Here is an 18,108-nt window from a genome sequence, read left to right as displayed (position 1 = left end):
TTCTGCTTTAATGTTCTTCCTTTTTCAATTTATTATATATTTTATTGGTCAAAGCCCAAGGAAGGTTGTGTAACTGCTTTCACTGTTTGCATATCATGGCTTGCCAGCAATAAGTGATCCATGAGAGACCCATAACCGACACCAAACCAGAAACAGGTGTTAAATGTGGGGAGGCCTTGCTTCACATTTGCTAATAAGGTGCATGGATGACAGATCGACACCGAGGTCGTTATGATGGGGCAGAAGTGGAGCCTGATAACAAACTGATAACCAAGTGGAGCTGGCTTGATCCTTTGTGCCAAAATGTAGGAACACGGTGGAAAGACACAGGTGGGGTCAACAGAAAGAGGGACGGTAGGAGGAGCAGGTCGAGCTGAGTGGGGTTTGTGGGATATAAATATGAGCTGGGGTGTGTCCAAGTGTCTTCTGATCATTCACCAGACACCATGAGACTCCTGGCTCTGCTGCTGCTAGTCGGAGCTGCTGGTAAAAACAAAGACATACACACATTCACAGACAGGCACCAACACACATGTGAATACAAATAAGAACACATGCTTAGCATAGCCATGCGTTTGCACTGTAACGGCACAAATTTACACAATCTGATGGCAAGCATTGAAACAAAGCTATCTCTTTTTTCGTGTGTGTGTAACAGTGGCAGTTCCCCGTGAAGATGGCCGGATCATCGGAGGACATGAGTGTGGGCCTAACTCTCGTCCATACATGGCCTCCCTCAACTATGGTTACCACTTCTGTGGTGGGGTACTTATCAACAATCAGTGGGTGCTCTCTGTTGCCCACTGTTGGTACAAGTAAGGTTACAATGATTTATGAATATTTCTTTGCATGTTTGTTTGTTTTTGCTCATGACTCCTAAAAAACTAAAAACATTATCAAATACAAGAAGGACACATATGTTTAATTAAATATATATTACATGTAATATTTGTTTCAAATGGGAGATTAATGTTGTTGCGCAGCGATGAGCAGTATAATTCTGATTAATTGACGTCTTCTCTCACAGTCCCTATTACATGCAGATCATGTTGGGAGAGCATGATGTGCGAGTGTTTGAGGGTACAGAGCAGCTTATGAAGACTAACACCATCATTTGGCACCCTAGGTGAGTCAAAAAGGGAACCACCCTGAGACGCCTTTGTATTTTACACATTTTTACAATGACTAGATTCATTAAGTGAGTGCTGGGAAACACTGAAGGTTTATTTTATGTTTATCTCTGTGCAGTTATGACTACCAGACTCTGGATTATGATATCATGCTGATCAAGCTTTTCCGCCCTGTGGATGTGACAAAAGCAGTTGCACCCGTCTCATTGCCATCAGGGTGCCCACATGAGGGGCTCCGTTGCACTGTATCTGGCTGGGGTAACACTGCCATGGATGGCGAAGGTGAGTGACGAGGCTGATTTAATTTATTATTAGTTCTGAACATAGCTCGGCTCACAAAATGCTTAAAGCCAATATATTTTATGCTGAATTTCTCTGCTGTTATGACACCTTTCAAACTATTAGGGAAACTGGTTCACTCTGTGGACCTTATCCAACACCTCAGAACAGTCATAGTGAACCGGGCCAGTGTGTGTAGTTTTGTTAGGGATTTTGTTGTAATGGCCATAAACACAGTGGACAGGCCTGCACAGCACCAGTACGCTGTGCCCTGGCAGAGTTTGCAGATTTATCGCCAACCTGTAAGTGTGAAGGAGGAGCTTTGCACATACATTACAGCTGCAAAAGCAGCTGTGAACACCACGCACCATAAAAATGTATCATACTCAAATTTCAGCAATCCTGCTAAAGCCCTTAGTTTAGTTGTTCTAAACTAGTTAGATTAGTAGTTTTGTTGGCAATTTAAAAATGCAGCATTATCCTTTAAATATGTGTATCTAAGGGATTTGCCAGACATGTCAGAGGTTTTGTGTATTTCTGCCTGTTACAGTGAACTTGCCCGCCCGACTGCAGTGTTTGGATGTGCCCGTAATGAACGAACAGCAATGTGAGAATGCCTATCCTGGCATGATAACTCGCAGAATGATGTGCGCGGGATACATGACTGGAGGCAGAGATGCATGCAATGTGAGTTTTGAATCTTGAGGAGTAATTGAACTCATGTAAATGTAGAAGGATTATTCACTCCCTGTGTGTTTGTCAGGGTGACTCTGGCAGTCCTCTGGTGTGTGCTGGAGAGCTCCATGGCCTGGTGTCCTGGGGTCAGGGATGTGCCCTGCCCAACTACCCTGGGGTCTATGTCAAAGTGTGCGAGTTCCTTTTCTGGATTCAAGACGTTATGGCAGCCTATCCCTAAAGAAGTTCACAATTTCCACCTTTCTTCCCTGTTCTGTAATACAGGCCCAACCTAAATTTGTCTGCCTCTCACTGATGTTTTGTCTCATTTCTTTCTCGCACAATCACACAACACACAGGTGCCAGAATATAGTAAACAAAATAAAACGACTTGATATATATTTACTTTCATTTGAGTGTTCATATGTTCATGTCTATAATAGGAGAATAAAAAGCCCAAATGAAACTACATAGAGAAGTTACATGTTTATTTGTTTAGGTTTGTTACAAAAATACTGTGGAAATAGGCTTTATTTATTCAGATATATTAATAAAACAAACTTATGCAATGGGTTAAATGGTGAGGTAGCATAGAAATATTTTTTATATATTTGCCCTAGGCATTCGATTTCCCCTCACTTGTATATTTAAATCAAATAACAAGGATTCATTAATTTTTATTTTTGCATGGAGGCTTAGAAAACACTATAATTAGAAAGAAGACAGTGTGTGAGACTGTATTTTAGAATCTGTATTGAACCTACTGAGGAAATAATCATCACAATGTGCAAATACTGAACAGTAGAGGGCCTCAGTGGACAGGTTTTGTATCAGGCGCACCCACATGCTTATCTTTAGCATGGCAACACACACACATGGTCATTTACAGTTGATGAACGATTTTTTCATTTACTGAAAGCTGATTTCAGTTCCCAGGTCACCAGGTGTTTTTATATTGTCGTGGTTGCTTTGCTTGGTCAGGATGACATTGCTCTCGTCATCTCACCGAGGCCATATTTGTCTTTTCTAAGACCTGCTCTCCCGTCCTCCTTCTCTCTATGCTCTCTTCTCTCTTTGGCTGCGGTGGGGGGTCCGAGCCATGCTGCTACGCCTACACACAAACACAACTACTTATTCAAACTGTATGAGAAGTCTGAAAGTGAAAAGATTAAACAATAAACTCTTAAAATCACATTTACAACTTCCTAAAACTACATAAAGAGAAACTAATTCAACAAAAGAAACAAAAACATTTCACTTCTTTATTGATTGTTACCCATTATCAAATCTTTATGTTTACCTTTAGTAACTAGTGTGACCCGTTTTCTGGTAATTAATCCTAATGTACACTTTAGAGGGATTTTAGCTTATTCCTTCATACAGACCAGGTTCAGCTTTGGGATGTTGGCTGGCAACTGAATTTTACAGTAGTAGTTAATTATGGTATAATATAGCTTTAGAAATATAGCAAAGTTGACCAGAGTAGGTGTTTAATCTATGTAACAATATCACTTCTTGATGCAATAAAAAAAAAAAAAGGTCCTCTACATGATGTAGTTTGTCAGAGTTCAGAATAGAAAGTTATAACATGCCATAACTTACTATCAACGCCCCTCTGAGATGAAGTAGGAAACGTTGCTTCTGTGAGATATTCAACACTGTTCAACACAACGTGGACATAGACATAGAAAAGAATTAGTGACAAACCATTTCCTACTGGATGCTACTAAATGTATGCCTATGATCAAAATATTGGTTTGTTGCTCTGAGTGTCAAAGGAGACAGCTGTAAATTACCTCTGGGACAGTGAGTGTTGTGACAGTGGTTGCCAACTGACTTTCTCCTCCTCATAGTTGTATGTCTCCTCTGCCTGACTCCTAATGGAGACAGCACATCACAACTTATATTCCCCATGTTATGTGTTACAACTGATGATTACGCATGTATGTCTGTAACTGAAAACTATACTTAATAAGCTCAAATTTGATGTATAAAACAAACATCAAATAATTAAAAATGGCAAGTTCCTAATTTCAATAGCAACGAGTCAGTCTATACAATTTTCACATGCCCAGCTTTAAACTCTCAACCATTTCCACTTTTGTCCAGCTCACCTATTCATGTATGTCTGTTGTTTGTGTCTTCTTTGTACTTCATTGCGACCATGAGCCTGTTGATGAGACAAAACATGACATATATTCTGCAGACACTGACTGCTACATATACTGGTGCAACAGTTGGTGAGTTGTTGCAGTACTACCCAGGAATTAACCCTCCTCAGAGTTAGTGGCTATGGGCAGTGGAGAAAATGATCGCTTCCATCACGCTGCCAAGATGTGCTGTAATATGAGAACAGTATGCAAATAATTGATTGTATGTTTGCAGGAACGTACTGAATCGGAATGGGATGGCCTGGCCAGCATCCTGGATTCGGCTGTCTGGGATTGACTATAGGAAGCTGGACAGTTTGGGGCTGTGCTGTTTTTAGGGGGCCGAGGTGGAGGACTGTGGTTGGACCCTGGAATCGGGCTGTCCAGACTTGAGAACTGTTAATATGAGGGAGAGAAAATGTATTAGGCAGTCAGTAAGGAATTTTTTTTTACATTTAATTTCTCCTTCATTGGAGAGCAATGCAAAAAAACATCAAGATGGTTGGATGTTGTAAATACTGTTGTAAATAGAGGCAAATCTAAATTTCAACTATCCTATCATGTTGGGTGGCTTTTTTCATCCATTTCTTCGACTTATTTGTGCATTTAGCAATTGACTGGCAGTAACAGGGGAAGGTACTCTGAATACATACCGTAGCTTTGCAAGCTAGTTCAGAATAAAGAAAGTTTAACTACAACAGAATAATGGTAGCAAACCTCATGCCAGAGGTTTGGGAAAAGCCCGGGTATCAACAAAGTCTGTAAGAGTCATTTTGACTGGAATTTAATTCACTAAATCCAAACAACAGCTTCTGAGATTTATTAATTTGGATGAAAGTGGCAGACAAACAGCCCAATATTACTAAATTATTAATAAATTACACATATACAGAAATGCATTCACACACCTTCCTGAAGGCAGCCATTTCCTTTACAACCTCTTCAATGTCCTCATGATCCTCCTCCTCCGTGTCGTCATCACCTTCCTCCCAGTAACTGCTGCCTGGCAGGAAGGGCTCGATGTGTATGGACTCTGTTCCTCTGATGTCACAGCGACAGTATGGGCAGGTGTGACCAGCTGACTTCTGCTAGAGAGTTATGAATGATAGGTCACAGGCAGAGTCATGGAAACACTGACCACTGTCACCAATTGCCTTGAGAGCGGCTTTGCGTCTTTTGAACTGTATGTAGTGGAATATGTTGGGCTTGCCTTCAACGCAAAAAGCCACCAGTTTCTCAAAAGATGAAAGAGGTGGAAAATACCATGTTCAACAGACACTGTAGATTGTAGGCTTTCACAACTGTAAACCAGATGAAGGTGAATCGTTGCAACAGTTACCTCTTGTTTAATTGGCCTAACATATAGGCTTAGTGTTTCGTCAGCTGTGTGATGCTCATATCGTTCATTTCTCTGACTACAGTGCTGCCAACGTCCCTTCTTACAGTAAATTATGGCAGTGTGGCAGTGTGTTTTTTATTTATAATTAAACAAACAAGGTATACTGTAAGCTTAAGATGCTGGTATGTGGATGTTATTACCTTTGAAGTGAACCAGTGTTTTCCCCATCTCCAATCTTATCTCCTACTCTCGTTTTCCACAGTTTTTTTAGCTTATTAGCTACGCATTCAACTGCAACTTTGTGTAGATGTTTTTGAGATTGTTACTGTATTACTTCTGAAATTGGATGAAGCTCATTGTATGTAAACTTACTGCGGGAGGCAGTTTGCTTGACCCTGATCTAGATTCAGCTTTCCCATTGTGGTTTGGGGTCCATGAAGCATATCTAATTTTATTCTCATGCATATGCCTCTGTCTCTCACTCCTTCTCCCCCTCTCACACTTATTTTCTAGCAAAGTGAGTGTGACTGGTACAGTTTAAGGAGGATGTGAAGCTTTGCTCGCACAGGAAGCTTCAGCCAAATGTCAGGACATGCTGCTCTGCACCTTTGCAAAGATATAAACACCTTCCAAATAGAGGTGAGGCCACTCACTGGCTGGCTAAGAGTAAGAGTAGTGCAACTTTGAGCTATAAGTTGCCAACAGCAGCTTTTATTCTGATTGGATGTCTACATTGTCACTCCACACGAGGAAGTAGGAAGCGGGGGGAAGCCCCATTGCTGGAGCGAAAGCACATGAGCACATGCTTTTCACGTATTGACTAAACTGATTTACAGACAGACTTGGGATTTGTAAAAATGTAATTTTGTGACCAGAATGAAAGTTGCATTGTATATCCACTTCCACAATTAGACATACGGCATCTATTTTTTTATAACCGTTTTGCATTTTGAATCATTGAAATTTTCCTGTAAACTATGAAAGTATGTAATTATGCAAAGAAATGCACCCGACTGGTTCCACAGCTTCTCATTTGACCCGAGAGTTGACATGTTTGCTTGTGCACTCCATGGCACAGGTGCAATGGAGTTTTCTATAAATGTTTGTTGTTTCAACAAGTTTGACTCATGCAATGTAATATAAAACTCCTTCATACCAAATGTCCTTATCAAGACAATATAAAAATTTGTCATCTAATCTAATCTAATCTAATCTAATCTAATCTAATCTAATCTAATCTAATCTAATCTAATCTAATCTAATCTAATCTAATCTAATCTAATCTAATCTAATCTAATCTAATCTTAATATTTCAATTAAATATTGAAAATATTGGAGACACTGAAAAGTGTCTTTGTTTAGTGAAGGAGTGGTGTCAAGTGTATCCAGAAACAGGATCTGTTTTACATTCCCTGTCAAGGTTGACATGTTAACACTGAGTTCTGAAGGTCATTTTATCTAAACCCCAGATATGCTGAAGCACCAAAAATTTTCATATAGCATGTGAAAGTCACTCTTTGTTAAACACAGAGCGTATTTTTGACATCAACCCCAAACCACATTTAAATAACCAATATTGTTACATTATGGTGGAGCTACAATCATCAACCAAACCATAGCCACGCTGATTTTCAGATTGGCCTACACAAATACATGTAGATTAGTGAACCCTGACTGTCTCCCTTCACTAAACACACAACTACTGTTACGGTAACAGTCTGTCTCATTTTCACAAATTAGTAAAAGCATGTGGTAGGAAAAGATTAGCTTGTGCTTTTTTGAGGATGCACAGACAATGAGCTACAATACCTTCCAACCTGTGAGGCAAGGCTGGCACAGGAGATGCCCACAGGGCTGGATACGAGTGTCCTTATCCCTCTCTGCACAGATCTTGCACAGCTGGAAGGTGCTGCCAATCTCACAGTAGAGCTCATACTCCTCCTGTTGTTGTGGGGGTAGTGGAGGGTTAGTCAGATGGAGAAGACAGATAACAACAACAGCATATCTTCAGATATGATGTAGGTTTTGTCACTGCAAAGCCTTAGAATGTAGATGGCACTCCACTGTAAAACTGATAAAGAGGTTTAATGTGTACCTACTTACTTCTGTTACTTTAACTTTGCCCTTCTGGGCTGGTTCACATAAAATTGTCAGGTCAGGATTAACATCACGGCCATCTGGGTACAGGTAGCTGCATGCACAGAAACACACAGCACTAAGGAAAAGTCCACAAAGGGGAAATACATTGGTGACCTGAGTGTATTTGTCTTTACCAGCCCTCGTTGAAGCCTTGAATGAGTGCTTGGTAGAGAGGTGTATTCTCAGGAATGGTCTGGATGATCTCTCCTTCAGTCGTCACGTGACCAATAGCCCACTGCCCCATTCTTGTGCAGCTCAGGCGGAAGATATAGCTTTGAGGAAAAGATATGCTCGTAAATCATACTCGTTGCTAATATTGCTACTTTGTCTTTATTGGTTTTAATTGTTCTGAATTTGTGCAATTAATTGAAATCCAATTCTCCAATCCTCCAAATGTGACACTGGAAAACAAAAGAAATATTGTACTTCATACTAAACACTTTCCCTTAAAAAAATGTAAACCTTTTATAATGATAACATAATAAAATACTTGTCGGAGTTCAGTGGTTTGACGTTTTTCAAGTAGGTCATTACCTACAACTGAGATCCAATTCAAAGCTGACACATTTAATGTCACGCACGTCTTGTGTTTGTGCCTATTTTCATTCTCACCTTCCAGGTCGATGCAGGTAGTTTTCCAGCCGAGCTTTAACCTGGTCATAGGTGAGGAAGGCCATATAGCCTGGATGGGTCACTGCTAGCTGGTTCCAGTTCCTTAAAAGTGATTTCCAGGGCTAAAAAAAGGAGGTGGGACTTCAGGTAATTATTCATTTTTCATGACAAAATTTTTGGAACCATGCTCTCTTACTCACAGGGACATTAGAAAATCAATACCACTCGGACTAACACTATAATCTAACTTAGTATAAAGACTGAAAAATGAAAGTGTTCTCCTTGTTTCCAGTTTAAAGCCAAACTAACTGGCTGCTCACAAAGCTTAGTGTTTACTAGAAAGATGTAGAAGTAGCATTGTTCTTTTTACATGACTCTCACCAAAAAAAAGTTATTTAGCATATTTCTCAAAATATTGAACCAGTATTGGAAATTTTTAACTCACCTGAAACAGCCGAGTGAAGATGTCAAACTCAAACACAGATATGTGGTCGTTACAGGTGAGATCTACAGTCGACTTTAGAGCCATGGATTCCATCCCTTCCTCAAATGCATGCACATTCCGCAGCTGCTCTTTAAATATTTTCCATTGAACTATACACCTGTTAAATCACACTGTTAACATGTAATCCATGTACACAAGATACAAACAAAACAGAACAAAAAGCAAAACTCATTAACTACGTGAACATTTCACACACTCACTTGCTGCCAAATGAGTGCCTCCAAAACTCCTCAGCCTCGTTCTTAGTCACCCTGTATGTGTCACCCTGAAAACGTCCCCCTGGGAACATTGCTTTCAGCTCCCATAGCATGTGACTGAACAGCAGGGACAATTTGATCAAGTTCCTCCTTACAATGACAGACAGGACATGACCGACTTTCAGTTATGGTTTGCAAAACAGAAATAGATTAGACTTTACTCTGAAATGATGGTGAGTGAAAGTGTCTTTGTGGTATATACAATATAATTATTACTATACTAATACTAATTATTACTATAAGACATTAAGATTATTAATATAAGACAGTTACAACTTGAGAAATTGCAAAAAATGAGAAAATGTAAACATTGTAAAGTAGAATTCATGGCAGAAGTGCTGTATTGGATTGCATTAGATGGTACGGGTGTACCAAATGACTTCATCATGTGCTTCAAACATTGCAACCATAATCCACAGTTTGGTATACTATAGGCTGGAAGTTAGCCAATGGATACACTGTAAAGGAATCATAATTAAATATATAAATTTGACAGTGTTTTTTGTGTTGTTACAACTAGAAAATGCACTGCAAATACTTTCTGCACACACACACATGCACGCACACACACATGCACGCACACAGACACAAATACAAACACAAAACACACATATACAAAAGGCAGTCCAGCTAGCAAACAGGATGCTGTCTGGTGCATGCTCGTCAGTAAATACCACAAAATGTTCCAGTGGCCAGTGTCACTTCAGGCTAGTATTTAGAGGCACTCCTTTCAGGTGCCTGTATGGTCTAATCAGTTTTTCAATTGTTCATTTAACTCAACAGTTTAACATTTAAGTGTGCACATTTGCAGCCTGATTTTTAAAATAAAAATCTTCGTGCAGACTCTAACAGAAAAAATAAATAAATACCAGAACACCCAAAACGCATTCAAAATGACAAACTAAAAATGTTTTGCCACCAAACTATCTGTCATGTGTCTATTCCACTTTCTTAAGGTCGAACATTAAAACAATAACAAACAAAAATTTGATATGTCCAAGCATCCAACATTCATTAAATTAACATTTGGTTGTGTGAAAGTTGGTCATAAACTTTCCACCTCAATGAGGAAAAGAAACCTCTATGGTGTTGAAAACAGTGTAAGAGTAAGGTGGTAGGAAATGTGTAAGCCACATCTCTCACTCTGGGAGGGCCAGTACTTAAAATAATGTAAAAGAGGAGTGGTGGTGCCACTTGCAAGTCATACACCAGTGAAAATGCCTCTGCTGTGTTTCTGTATGCAGTAGTACGTCCTGGACAATGTAATTTATTGTGTGCTTGAAGAATTTAGATGTTTGTGAGAAAGAAAACAACATAGTTCCTAAGTTCAGCCACATTTACATTTTTTTGGTTTTCATATATTTATGCATGAAATGACACTTCATTGAAAGTCATCTTATATACTTGTCGAGCTAGTAAGTTGAGTGTGATAATTAATTTTTACTTTATACTTGGTGCGTTGAGCCATTTCTATAGTTTCTAAATTCAAATCAACTTGCAGTTCTAAAAGCAATTGCGATCTATTGACCGTGTTTGTTTTTGCTAAAAAGATGGAAAAACTACATGTTGTCATTGAAATTCATGTAAAACATCTGGAGTCACGCCCTGAACATGACGGAAAGTTATTCGTTGCTGAGCCAATATTTCAGTTTATTTTACCATTTCACCTACTTACACTTGCTCCCGACCTCACCATTTTAAAATGAGTGCATAAATGCCCTTTAAATACAGAAGCAGAGGTGCATTTATTTTGTACTGACATTTATTTCTAGCGGAAACGTGTGTGTTTGTACAAATATTTTCGCAGTTGGTGGGTAAAAAAAAATTAACTAATTAAACAAAAAACAACGTCCACACACTTTATTGGTGCTTTATTGGTTATTCTTTAATTACTACATAGACGTTACATACCATGTAAACCTGAGACCACTTGCTGTGCAAATCTATTCTAATCCATTCTAGAATAGAATTCTATCTATCTAGAAGTCAAGGGTCTCCCAACTACAAAAAGAGTGTTGACTGTTTGAGTCGAACAAACATAAAATGGTATTTAAACAACACATGATAATTAGTGTAACGGCAGGTAACCATAATGCTACATTACTCGCTCAACTTCAATCAACATCCGTAAAAAGCTAAGTTCACATGGCCGCATAAGCGAAAACACTCAATAATATATAGTTTTATAACTTTATAAATCAACATGGAGTTTATATGGGTCTTAAACATCTCACTTACACATCCCACTTCTGTTTGTAACCATGATAGCCTGGAAGAAATTTAACTTATGTGCTATGAGGAAGAGCACCGACACAGAATTTAATAGCTCATCTAGACTACTGGTCTGATTCTGTGGGACCGAAAAAAACAAACAAACATTAGAGCAGGACATTGAAAAAACACAAAAGAAGATATTTGCACATTTGCTCTGACATCTAAGCCATATTACGCATAACATTGCATGAAATTTCCACATGGCTGCCCATGCAGGCATGACTGCGGTGAGAAAGCCATCTGTTATCTTGTGTGTGCAGATGATTGTTCACGATGATGCAATTAATTTATCTGATTTTTAGATTCCTCTTGACAAACGCTAGTCCCAATCTAGTGTCAACAGTATAATACATTTTTGTTGCTAACTGAGTGAAATCCACACGCATTAAGAAACTTGAAGCTCAGTGGTGTTTCAACGAACAGAAACTATATTTAGGAGGACCTAAGTCCTAGATGACGTGGCTGAAATTACAGTAACATGACATTAAATGTATGTGATGATGTGTTGTAATGCTGATATATCAAATAATATCAGTTACAAAATTATCAAACTACTGTGTTGGCTTCAATGTCTTTCACTGCTACCTGATGCCTAAGCAAAAAAAAGGGCTGCTTGAACTAAATCCTTTAAATTTAGTAGAATTGTGTAAATTGATAGCATGATGTGATCACCTGCTCACTGTATAATTCCGCTGCAACTAACTAACTGAATAAATGGATAGATTCACTTCACTTACATCTATTTTGTCCAAATGTTGTACTTCTTATACTATATGCTGCATTTGCAATGAACACAGTATTAGAGGAGTTGAATGGTCATACAGTCTTATTTTTAGTACAAATGTATGTTAGAGAATAGGAAAACAAAAACACAGTACAAGCAGGGGGTGATCTGTGTTTTAGGCCAAACAGTCTCTTTCCCAAGTGGCTCACATTCAGAGGTTGTTATTGTTTTTCAATTTTTCCCATATTAGCATCACAAAGATGCAGGATTGGCCCTTTCTCCATCTCCGTCATTAGTAGTCCTAACAGGATCAGGGATCGCAGACCCAAACTCCGGATAGAAGTTACTCTATTAGCTGTTTCACTGTATCCACTTAGCTAAGCAGCAAACTTTTGAGACATGGTCTTTCATTTTTCTTTGACAAAACAATGCATCTCAGGTAAAATTGTTATTTCAGTTTATTTGAATTATTATTCAAAAGATCAGAGCCTCTATGAGTAATTTTTGAGTCCTGCAAATACTAATTTTAGATGCTCAACCTTTTTATAAATATTGGGCTATAGCTCAGATGGTAAGGCAGGCGTCCACAGACCACAGGGTCAGTGGTTTGATGCCGGGGACCGGGGATATTTCAAAGTGTCTCTGGGCAAGACACTGAACCCCCAACAGCCCATTCCCATCCCCAGCTGTGCAATGCCGGTCCAAGCACGGTAGAAATTGGGAAGAGTAGCGTTAGGAAGCGTATCCGGCTGAAAACTGCCAAACCAACATGCGGACAATGATCCGCTGTGGCGACCCTGAACTCACTGGATAATCCAAAAGGACAAAAAAGAAACCTGGATAAATAGTCCCTGACCTGGTCCCATGGTACTGGATATATGGTTCTAGATATATTTTTAGAGACGAGCAGATGCTTTGTTTGGCCCTGCAGTCATTTTATTTGTCAAAGAGACTCTCAGGATCTAGAGAACAACTCATTCGGCCAAAAATGTATTGGACAAATTGTTTTTTATCAGAAGAAATTAAAATGAATTTTTTTTAATGATTATAAAGTCTAACTAGAGGTGGTAAGCAAATAAGTTCATTTAGTCAAGTGCTGTATGTAAAAAAAAACAATTAAAAATAAAATAATAATTAATTTAGTGCAGTATTTCCATTTTATGTTTTATTTACACCACTGCAATTCAGAGAAAAATATTAGATTCATATGTACATTCATCTTTCTTAAAAAACTGAATCAATATCTGAAATGTGTCCTCACTGCTACATACTATTAGTGTAGTAGTATTAGTGTGCTTTTTTGTAATTTATGTGAGGTAACATCTATATTGTAATATTATTTTAAGGCTACAACTAATGATTATTGTCATATTCATTTTGGGTCTTGATTGTGTTTACTTGAATGTTTTTGGTGAAGAAGTAGATTGGAAACATAAATAGAGAGAGGCTGCGACATGTAACAAAGGCCGCCAATCAGACTCAAACCCGGGATTCTGCAATCTCATGGCATGCACTACAACCATTCGGCTACCAGAGCAACCCTTATTTTCAATATCTATTTAAAATGTCAATAATTTATTTGAGCCAATTAATAATTTAGTCCATTTAGTCTCCAAAAATTGTGAAAAAATGCCCAATCGCTAGACAGAGAAGGTCAAGGTGATGTTTTCAAATGTGCCTGTATTATTCATTCAATGTCCAAACAAAAAATAGCAAACATTTAAAAAGCTGGAATCAGGCAATATGGGAATTTAAGGTAAAATTAATGTTGTTACTAATTCATTTTCAACCAATTCATTATTTCAACACTGTAAGATTCATGAATGAAAGATTTAAGTTCTTGACCAATCATTATATCACTATTGTTTATGCATCATATGGTATGTGATTCAGCATAATGTTTTGCATTTTGGAATGTGTCACATCCATAAATAATTTTAAAATAGCTAATGATTGTCGACTTTGAAGTGATTAGGCATTTAAAAAACAAAAATGTCCCACTAACGTGCTGCAACTGTGTATGTATGTACACGTTGTTGTCAACCTTGAGTGTTCTTACCTGTAAGTGGATGAATCTTCAAATATCTTCTCCCGTCCCTCTTTAAACAGCAGCACAGCCTTTTCTGTCTTATCCAGGAGGTTTCTGACATGGGTCCTCAGGTAGTTGGCCTCATCCCCACGAGGAACATGGCCACCTGCTGCCCTGGCGCCTCTGTAGGGCTCCCAAACCAGCGTGAGCAGTTTTGTTGTATCAAACACCAGATCTGGCAGGTATGGTGGACTGTTTCTGAGGCCCAGTCGGGGATGAGTACAAAGCACGTGGAGCTTATCCAGTCTTTTCAGTGCCCTTTCCACCAGCCGACGGTCTCCACTGGTAGGAGGTTGAGAGGTCGATTCTGGGCTCTTGGAAGCTCCTGAGCCTGCTGCCGCCATCATTTCACTGTGTGTGTTAGAAAGGGATGTGAAGCAAAGCTACCTTAAATGTCAGTTTGTGTATGTGTGGGGGAGGGGCAAATGACAGCAATCCTGCTATGATACAAGCTGTGAAAGCTCAGTGTTTACATATTTGTGACAGTTATAAGCAGAAATTCGAGCGCTTTTTAGCACTGGCTCAAGTTTTTGAGTGTTTACGATGAAATTGGGTGTCAGTTTTGTCATTTCTCAGTTTCACGTCAAAAGCACACCCGTTAACGTCGTCAAACAGCTTCCATTCTCGAGCCTTATAAAATTATTAATAATCCAACAGCATTGCATTGTCCAGCAATGGACAGCTTGTAAAATAACAGCATCTTAACACTCTTTTACTAAAAAAAAGCTCTGCTGTTTGTTTATAGCTTCTCTTTCCTCTGGGGTGTCAAAGCTTCAGAATTAATCAAAAAAATACAAGGTCTATTTTTGCAAAAGACACACTGCAAAAGCCACCATGAATGAGAGTGAACTAAAAATGAAGCTTTAAGACTGATTGGAACCCTTTTGAATTGTACATCCCACCCGTTTCTGTCTCCACTCTCTGCTCCACTTTTCTTGTCCCCTATTTATTACAGCACTCTTCGTACCAATTATCATATGTACATCTCTGCAGCACAGCATTCCTACATTCTCATGGTCAACTGAGCAAAATCATCTACTCACAACACAGCGGAAACATGTTCTTCATCGTGGCCTCAAATGTTGCTGTTACTTCTATGTCTCGTTGTCTTGATGTCACCCTCTCTCTTTCTTTTCTTGGTGCAACCTTTGATTGGTTTCCTGGTTGCAGCCAGACAAACAGGTTTGTTTTTTGCTCTACTGCTCAGCTAGACAACGAGGGTGAGAGAGAGAGAAAGAGTGAGAGAGAGGGAGGGAGGAAGACATAGAGGTATGTACTTAAAATTAAACATTTACTAAGAATAAAAGCAGGCTGTTAGACCTGATAAACAGTATACTACTGGCTGAGAGAGAATGTGCCTGTGAAATAAAAACAAAGTTAAAACTCTAAGATACTCATTTAAATACAAAAAGAAAAAAGATACTCATTGTTAATAGATGACATATCCTAATCACTTAGGTGATCCCCAGTATTGTTGACACTATGAGACTGACGTTGGTGCTTTTGATTAAAAGGGTATTAGATGGACCACTATGTGTTTCCTAAACTGTTTGTTGAGCGCCATCATCAGGCCAAAAAATGCCTGATCAAGCAAAAGAAAAAGAAATGACAGAATAAAACCAATAAAAGTTCCATTAATAAACTGACTGAATAGGGAGTGCCCCAATAATGAGGAAATAAATATACAATTAAGGCATTTTATAAGTCATTTGTAACATTTGATGTGCTGTAACATAGATGTACTGCATTTTTCATGAAATATATTAAACTAAAATAAATAAACTAAAATATAATTATTTAATAATTAGTATTATTTATATAATAATTTCCCCAGTTGGAAAGTAGCTACATTAAGTTAAGATTTGCTCATTTACTTGTATATGTTATTTAATAGAAGCATATTGAACTTGTTTTAATAGCTTACCGTGTACTTGCTTTGCATATGAGGATATTGTTAAAAACATACCAATCTAGACCTAGTTAATCAAGTTATTTTTAAATTTAGCCACTGAACATCAAATAGTTCAAAGGAAGCCTACTGCAAATTTCTATAATATTAAAGTGATGCTTACACATTATGATAGCTATAAATCCAACAATTATAGAGGACATTACCATAGCCCACTTACTAAGCAGTTTGAGTAATTTGAATGCCAGTCTTTTAAATTGTGGCACTGTGGCAAAGATCAGGCTAATGGTCCAGTTATCTACCTGTAGGTTCATGGCTCCTCAATTATCTTTACTTATGCAACTTATTCAGCATGTGCAGTACCACGGGTCCTTCATTTTTTTTCTCTGTGTTATATGTCCACTCTTTTGGTTTCTGGCACATAAGGTAACATGATATTGCCACAGGCACCAGCTTCGCCGTTTAACACTGGCTGGCTTAACACTTTTTTTTTACTGACAAGTGATAACCACCCCTTGGGACACCGCAAAGTTTAAACTGCATTAGCGTTAGCATTTAAATACTGATCATTGCAAATATCTGAGGTTTAGGAAATTCATGAATAAAAGCATATTTTGTACAAAACTGTAAATAGAAATAGCAAAATTTGATAAATCACGAGTTCAGAACTTGTAATATTAAGGCAATGTAATGTTACTTCACTAAGTATTTTAAAACCTACAGTGAATAATGTATTTATTTTCAGTCCCACTGAGTACAAAGATTATTGCTTTTATCTATTGTGGCACATGCAGGCATACAATCTGAACACATGCTTCAACACCCATCAGAGAGGGACATGAACCTCCTTGTCCCTGCATCTAATGACTTTACCTGTGCAAAGTTAGTTTCCTTTTCTGGCCTAATTTGGAAGAAGACATTACGAAGGGCACACAAATGCTTTAAAATATTAAGACTACTTGCTGGAATAGCAGCTCTTCCATCTGCTGCATACCAAAGCCAAGCATTCAGAAGTCAACGAAAACAATAGTGTTTTAGATATTTATATCTCAAAACGCTCAGTCTTTGTTTTATTTTTATGAATATAGTTGCACCGTTGGTCTCCTGCCACAAGGGGGCCTTGTTTCACTGCTTGTAGTTGAATAGGTTAGCTCGTGAGTTGACTAATGTGAACTTTCTGTTCACCATGCAGAATACTGAACTGCTAAAAACTAAAGAGCTGTGGGATTTCTTCTGTTTACATATGCCCCTAGATCAGTAAAGTTCACCAGTGTAATTCAATGTGTGGGTTCCAAATGAGACCTCCTGCACAAGACATGGGCCAGTGTTTTTCTCCACTGCGCCTTATGACAGAGGAGACCATAATGGTTGAGTGCCCTGGCAGCTGCTGAGCATGTTTTTCTAGTGTCAGGGTGTTTTAGGGACTTTAAACAACAAGCTTGACTTTCCGTTGCCCGCTATACACTTCAGTGGAAAGAGGAAAGTCCCAAATTGACCCTGGTAATTAGAGCCTGGTCTGAGGGTGGGATGAGATTTAAGACAAGGAGAAGAGGTGTGATTTGTGTGCATCAGTGCATGTGTATGCACATGTAGGCTTTGTATCAGTGTTGGTAGTGAGCATCAGATAACTTATGTATCATATCACTATCCAAATTGACTGACTGATTCCTTGATGCCATGTCACTGCTGTTCTGCATGTTACCTGTGCATTGGCAGCATTGCCACTTGCAAAATCTGTCCTCTAATCAACACCATAGTGATTAAAATAAAATGAGAAAATTCTACACTTCAGCATTTTCCAAACTTGAGCTTTCATATCTTGTTTCCTTTCAATATTACTTGTTCACATAATTGCATACGTAAAAAAGTACCTGTAACTTTATGTCAGTTCAGCATTCTAAAGTGACATTTCTAGGAGAGTACAACCACTTGTAATGGACATCAGGCAATCATGTTTGATATGCCAGAAGAATTAATGAAACTGTTGGCAATTTCTTGGGTTTCTGCATATATTGGTCATGAAATG

The 18,108-nt window shown here is 38.5% G+C and overlaps 2 protein-coding genes across 3 annotated transcripts; one reads left to right on the top strand and one right to left on the bottom strand.

Annotated features, from left to right (window-relative positions):
* The first annotated feature begins 327 nt into the window (after window positions 1-327).
* On the top strand, window positions 328-2,396 carry LOC137129775 (trypsin-like). The gene is made up of 6 exons (XM_067509037.1): window positions 328-486; window positions 659-815; window positions 1,028-1,126; window positions 1,249-1,412; window positions 1,960-2,096; window positions 2,173-2,396. The coding sequence occupies exons 1-6, from the start codon at window positions 447-449 to the stop codon at window positions 2,323-2,325; spliced, it is 750 nt and encodes a 249-aa protein (XP_067365138.1). The 5' UTR covers window positions 328-446; the 3' UTR covers window positions 2,326-2,396.
* A 159-nt stretch (window positions 2,397-2,555) lies between these two features.
* On the bottom strand, window positions 2,556-15,375 carry cblc (Cbl proto-oncogene C, E3 ubiquitin protein ligase). Of its 2 annotated transcripts, none has more exons than XM_067509031.1 (14): window positions 15,217-15,375; window positions 14,144-14,524; window positions 9,030-9,176; window positions 8,770-8,926; window positions 8,325-8,446; window positions 7,847-7,984; window positions 7,677-7,764; window positions 7,383-7,514; window positions 5,143-5,322; window positions 4,478-4,630; window positions 4,199-4,254; window positions 3,881-3,961; window positions 3,687-3,742; window positions 2,556-3,195 (listed from the first exon to the last, which is right to left on the bottom strand). In XM_067509031.1, exons 2-14 carry the CDS (start codon window positions 14,518-14,520, stop codon window positions 3,062-3,064), a joined length of 1,821 nt encoding a protein of 606 aa, XP_067365132.1. In that variant the 5' UTR covers window positions 14,521-14,524; window positions 15,217-15,375; the 3' UTR covers window positions 2,556-3,061. The 2 variants fall into 2 exon arrangements, with proteins under 2 accessions (XP_067365132.1, XP_067365133.1); XM_067509032.1 differs by having other exon boundaries at window positions 5,143-5,319.
* Between the last annotated feature and the right edge of the window lie 2,733 nt (window positions 15,376-18,108).

The sequence above is a fragment of the Channa argus genome, chromosome 7 (assembly GCF_033026475.1).
Source record: "Channa argus isolate prfri chromosome 7, Channa argus male v1.0, whole genome shotgun sequence".
Taxonomy (NCBI): domain Eukaryota; kingdom Metazoa; phylum Chordata; class Actinopteri; order Anabantiformes; family Channidae; genus Channa; species Channa argus.
The sequence above is the reverse complement of the archived record's forward strand: the minus strand, read 5'-3'. Positions and strand labels throughout refer to the sequence as shown.

Coding starts and splice junctions, on each gene's coding strand:
- cblc (XM_067509031.1), bottom strand. CDS start 14,520: ATGATGGCGGCAGCAGGCTCAGGAGCTTCCAAGAGCCCAGAATCGACC. Junction 4,255..4,477: donor GGCCATCCCATTCCGATTCA/GTACGTTCCTGC, acceptor TCTCATCAACAG/GCTCATGGTCGCAATGAAGT. Junction 3,962..4,198: donor CAACAGACATACATGAATAG/GTGAGCTGGACA, acceptor TGTCTCCATTAG/GAGTCAGGCAGAGGAGACAT.
- LOC137129775 (XM_067509037.1), top strand. CDS start 447: ATGAGACTCCTGGCTCTGCTGCTGCTAGTCGGAGCTGCTG. Junction 816..1,027: donor GTTGCCCACTGTTGGTACAA/GTAAGGTTACAA, acceptor CTTCTCTCACAG/TCCCTATTACATGCAGATCA. Junction 1,413..1,959: donor CACTGCCATGGATGGCGAAG/GTGAGTGACGAG, acceptor TGCCTGTTACAG/TGAACTTGCCCGCCCGACTG.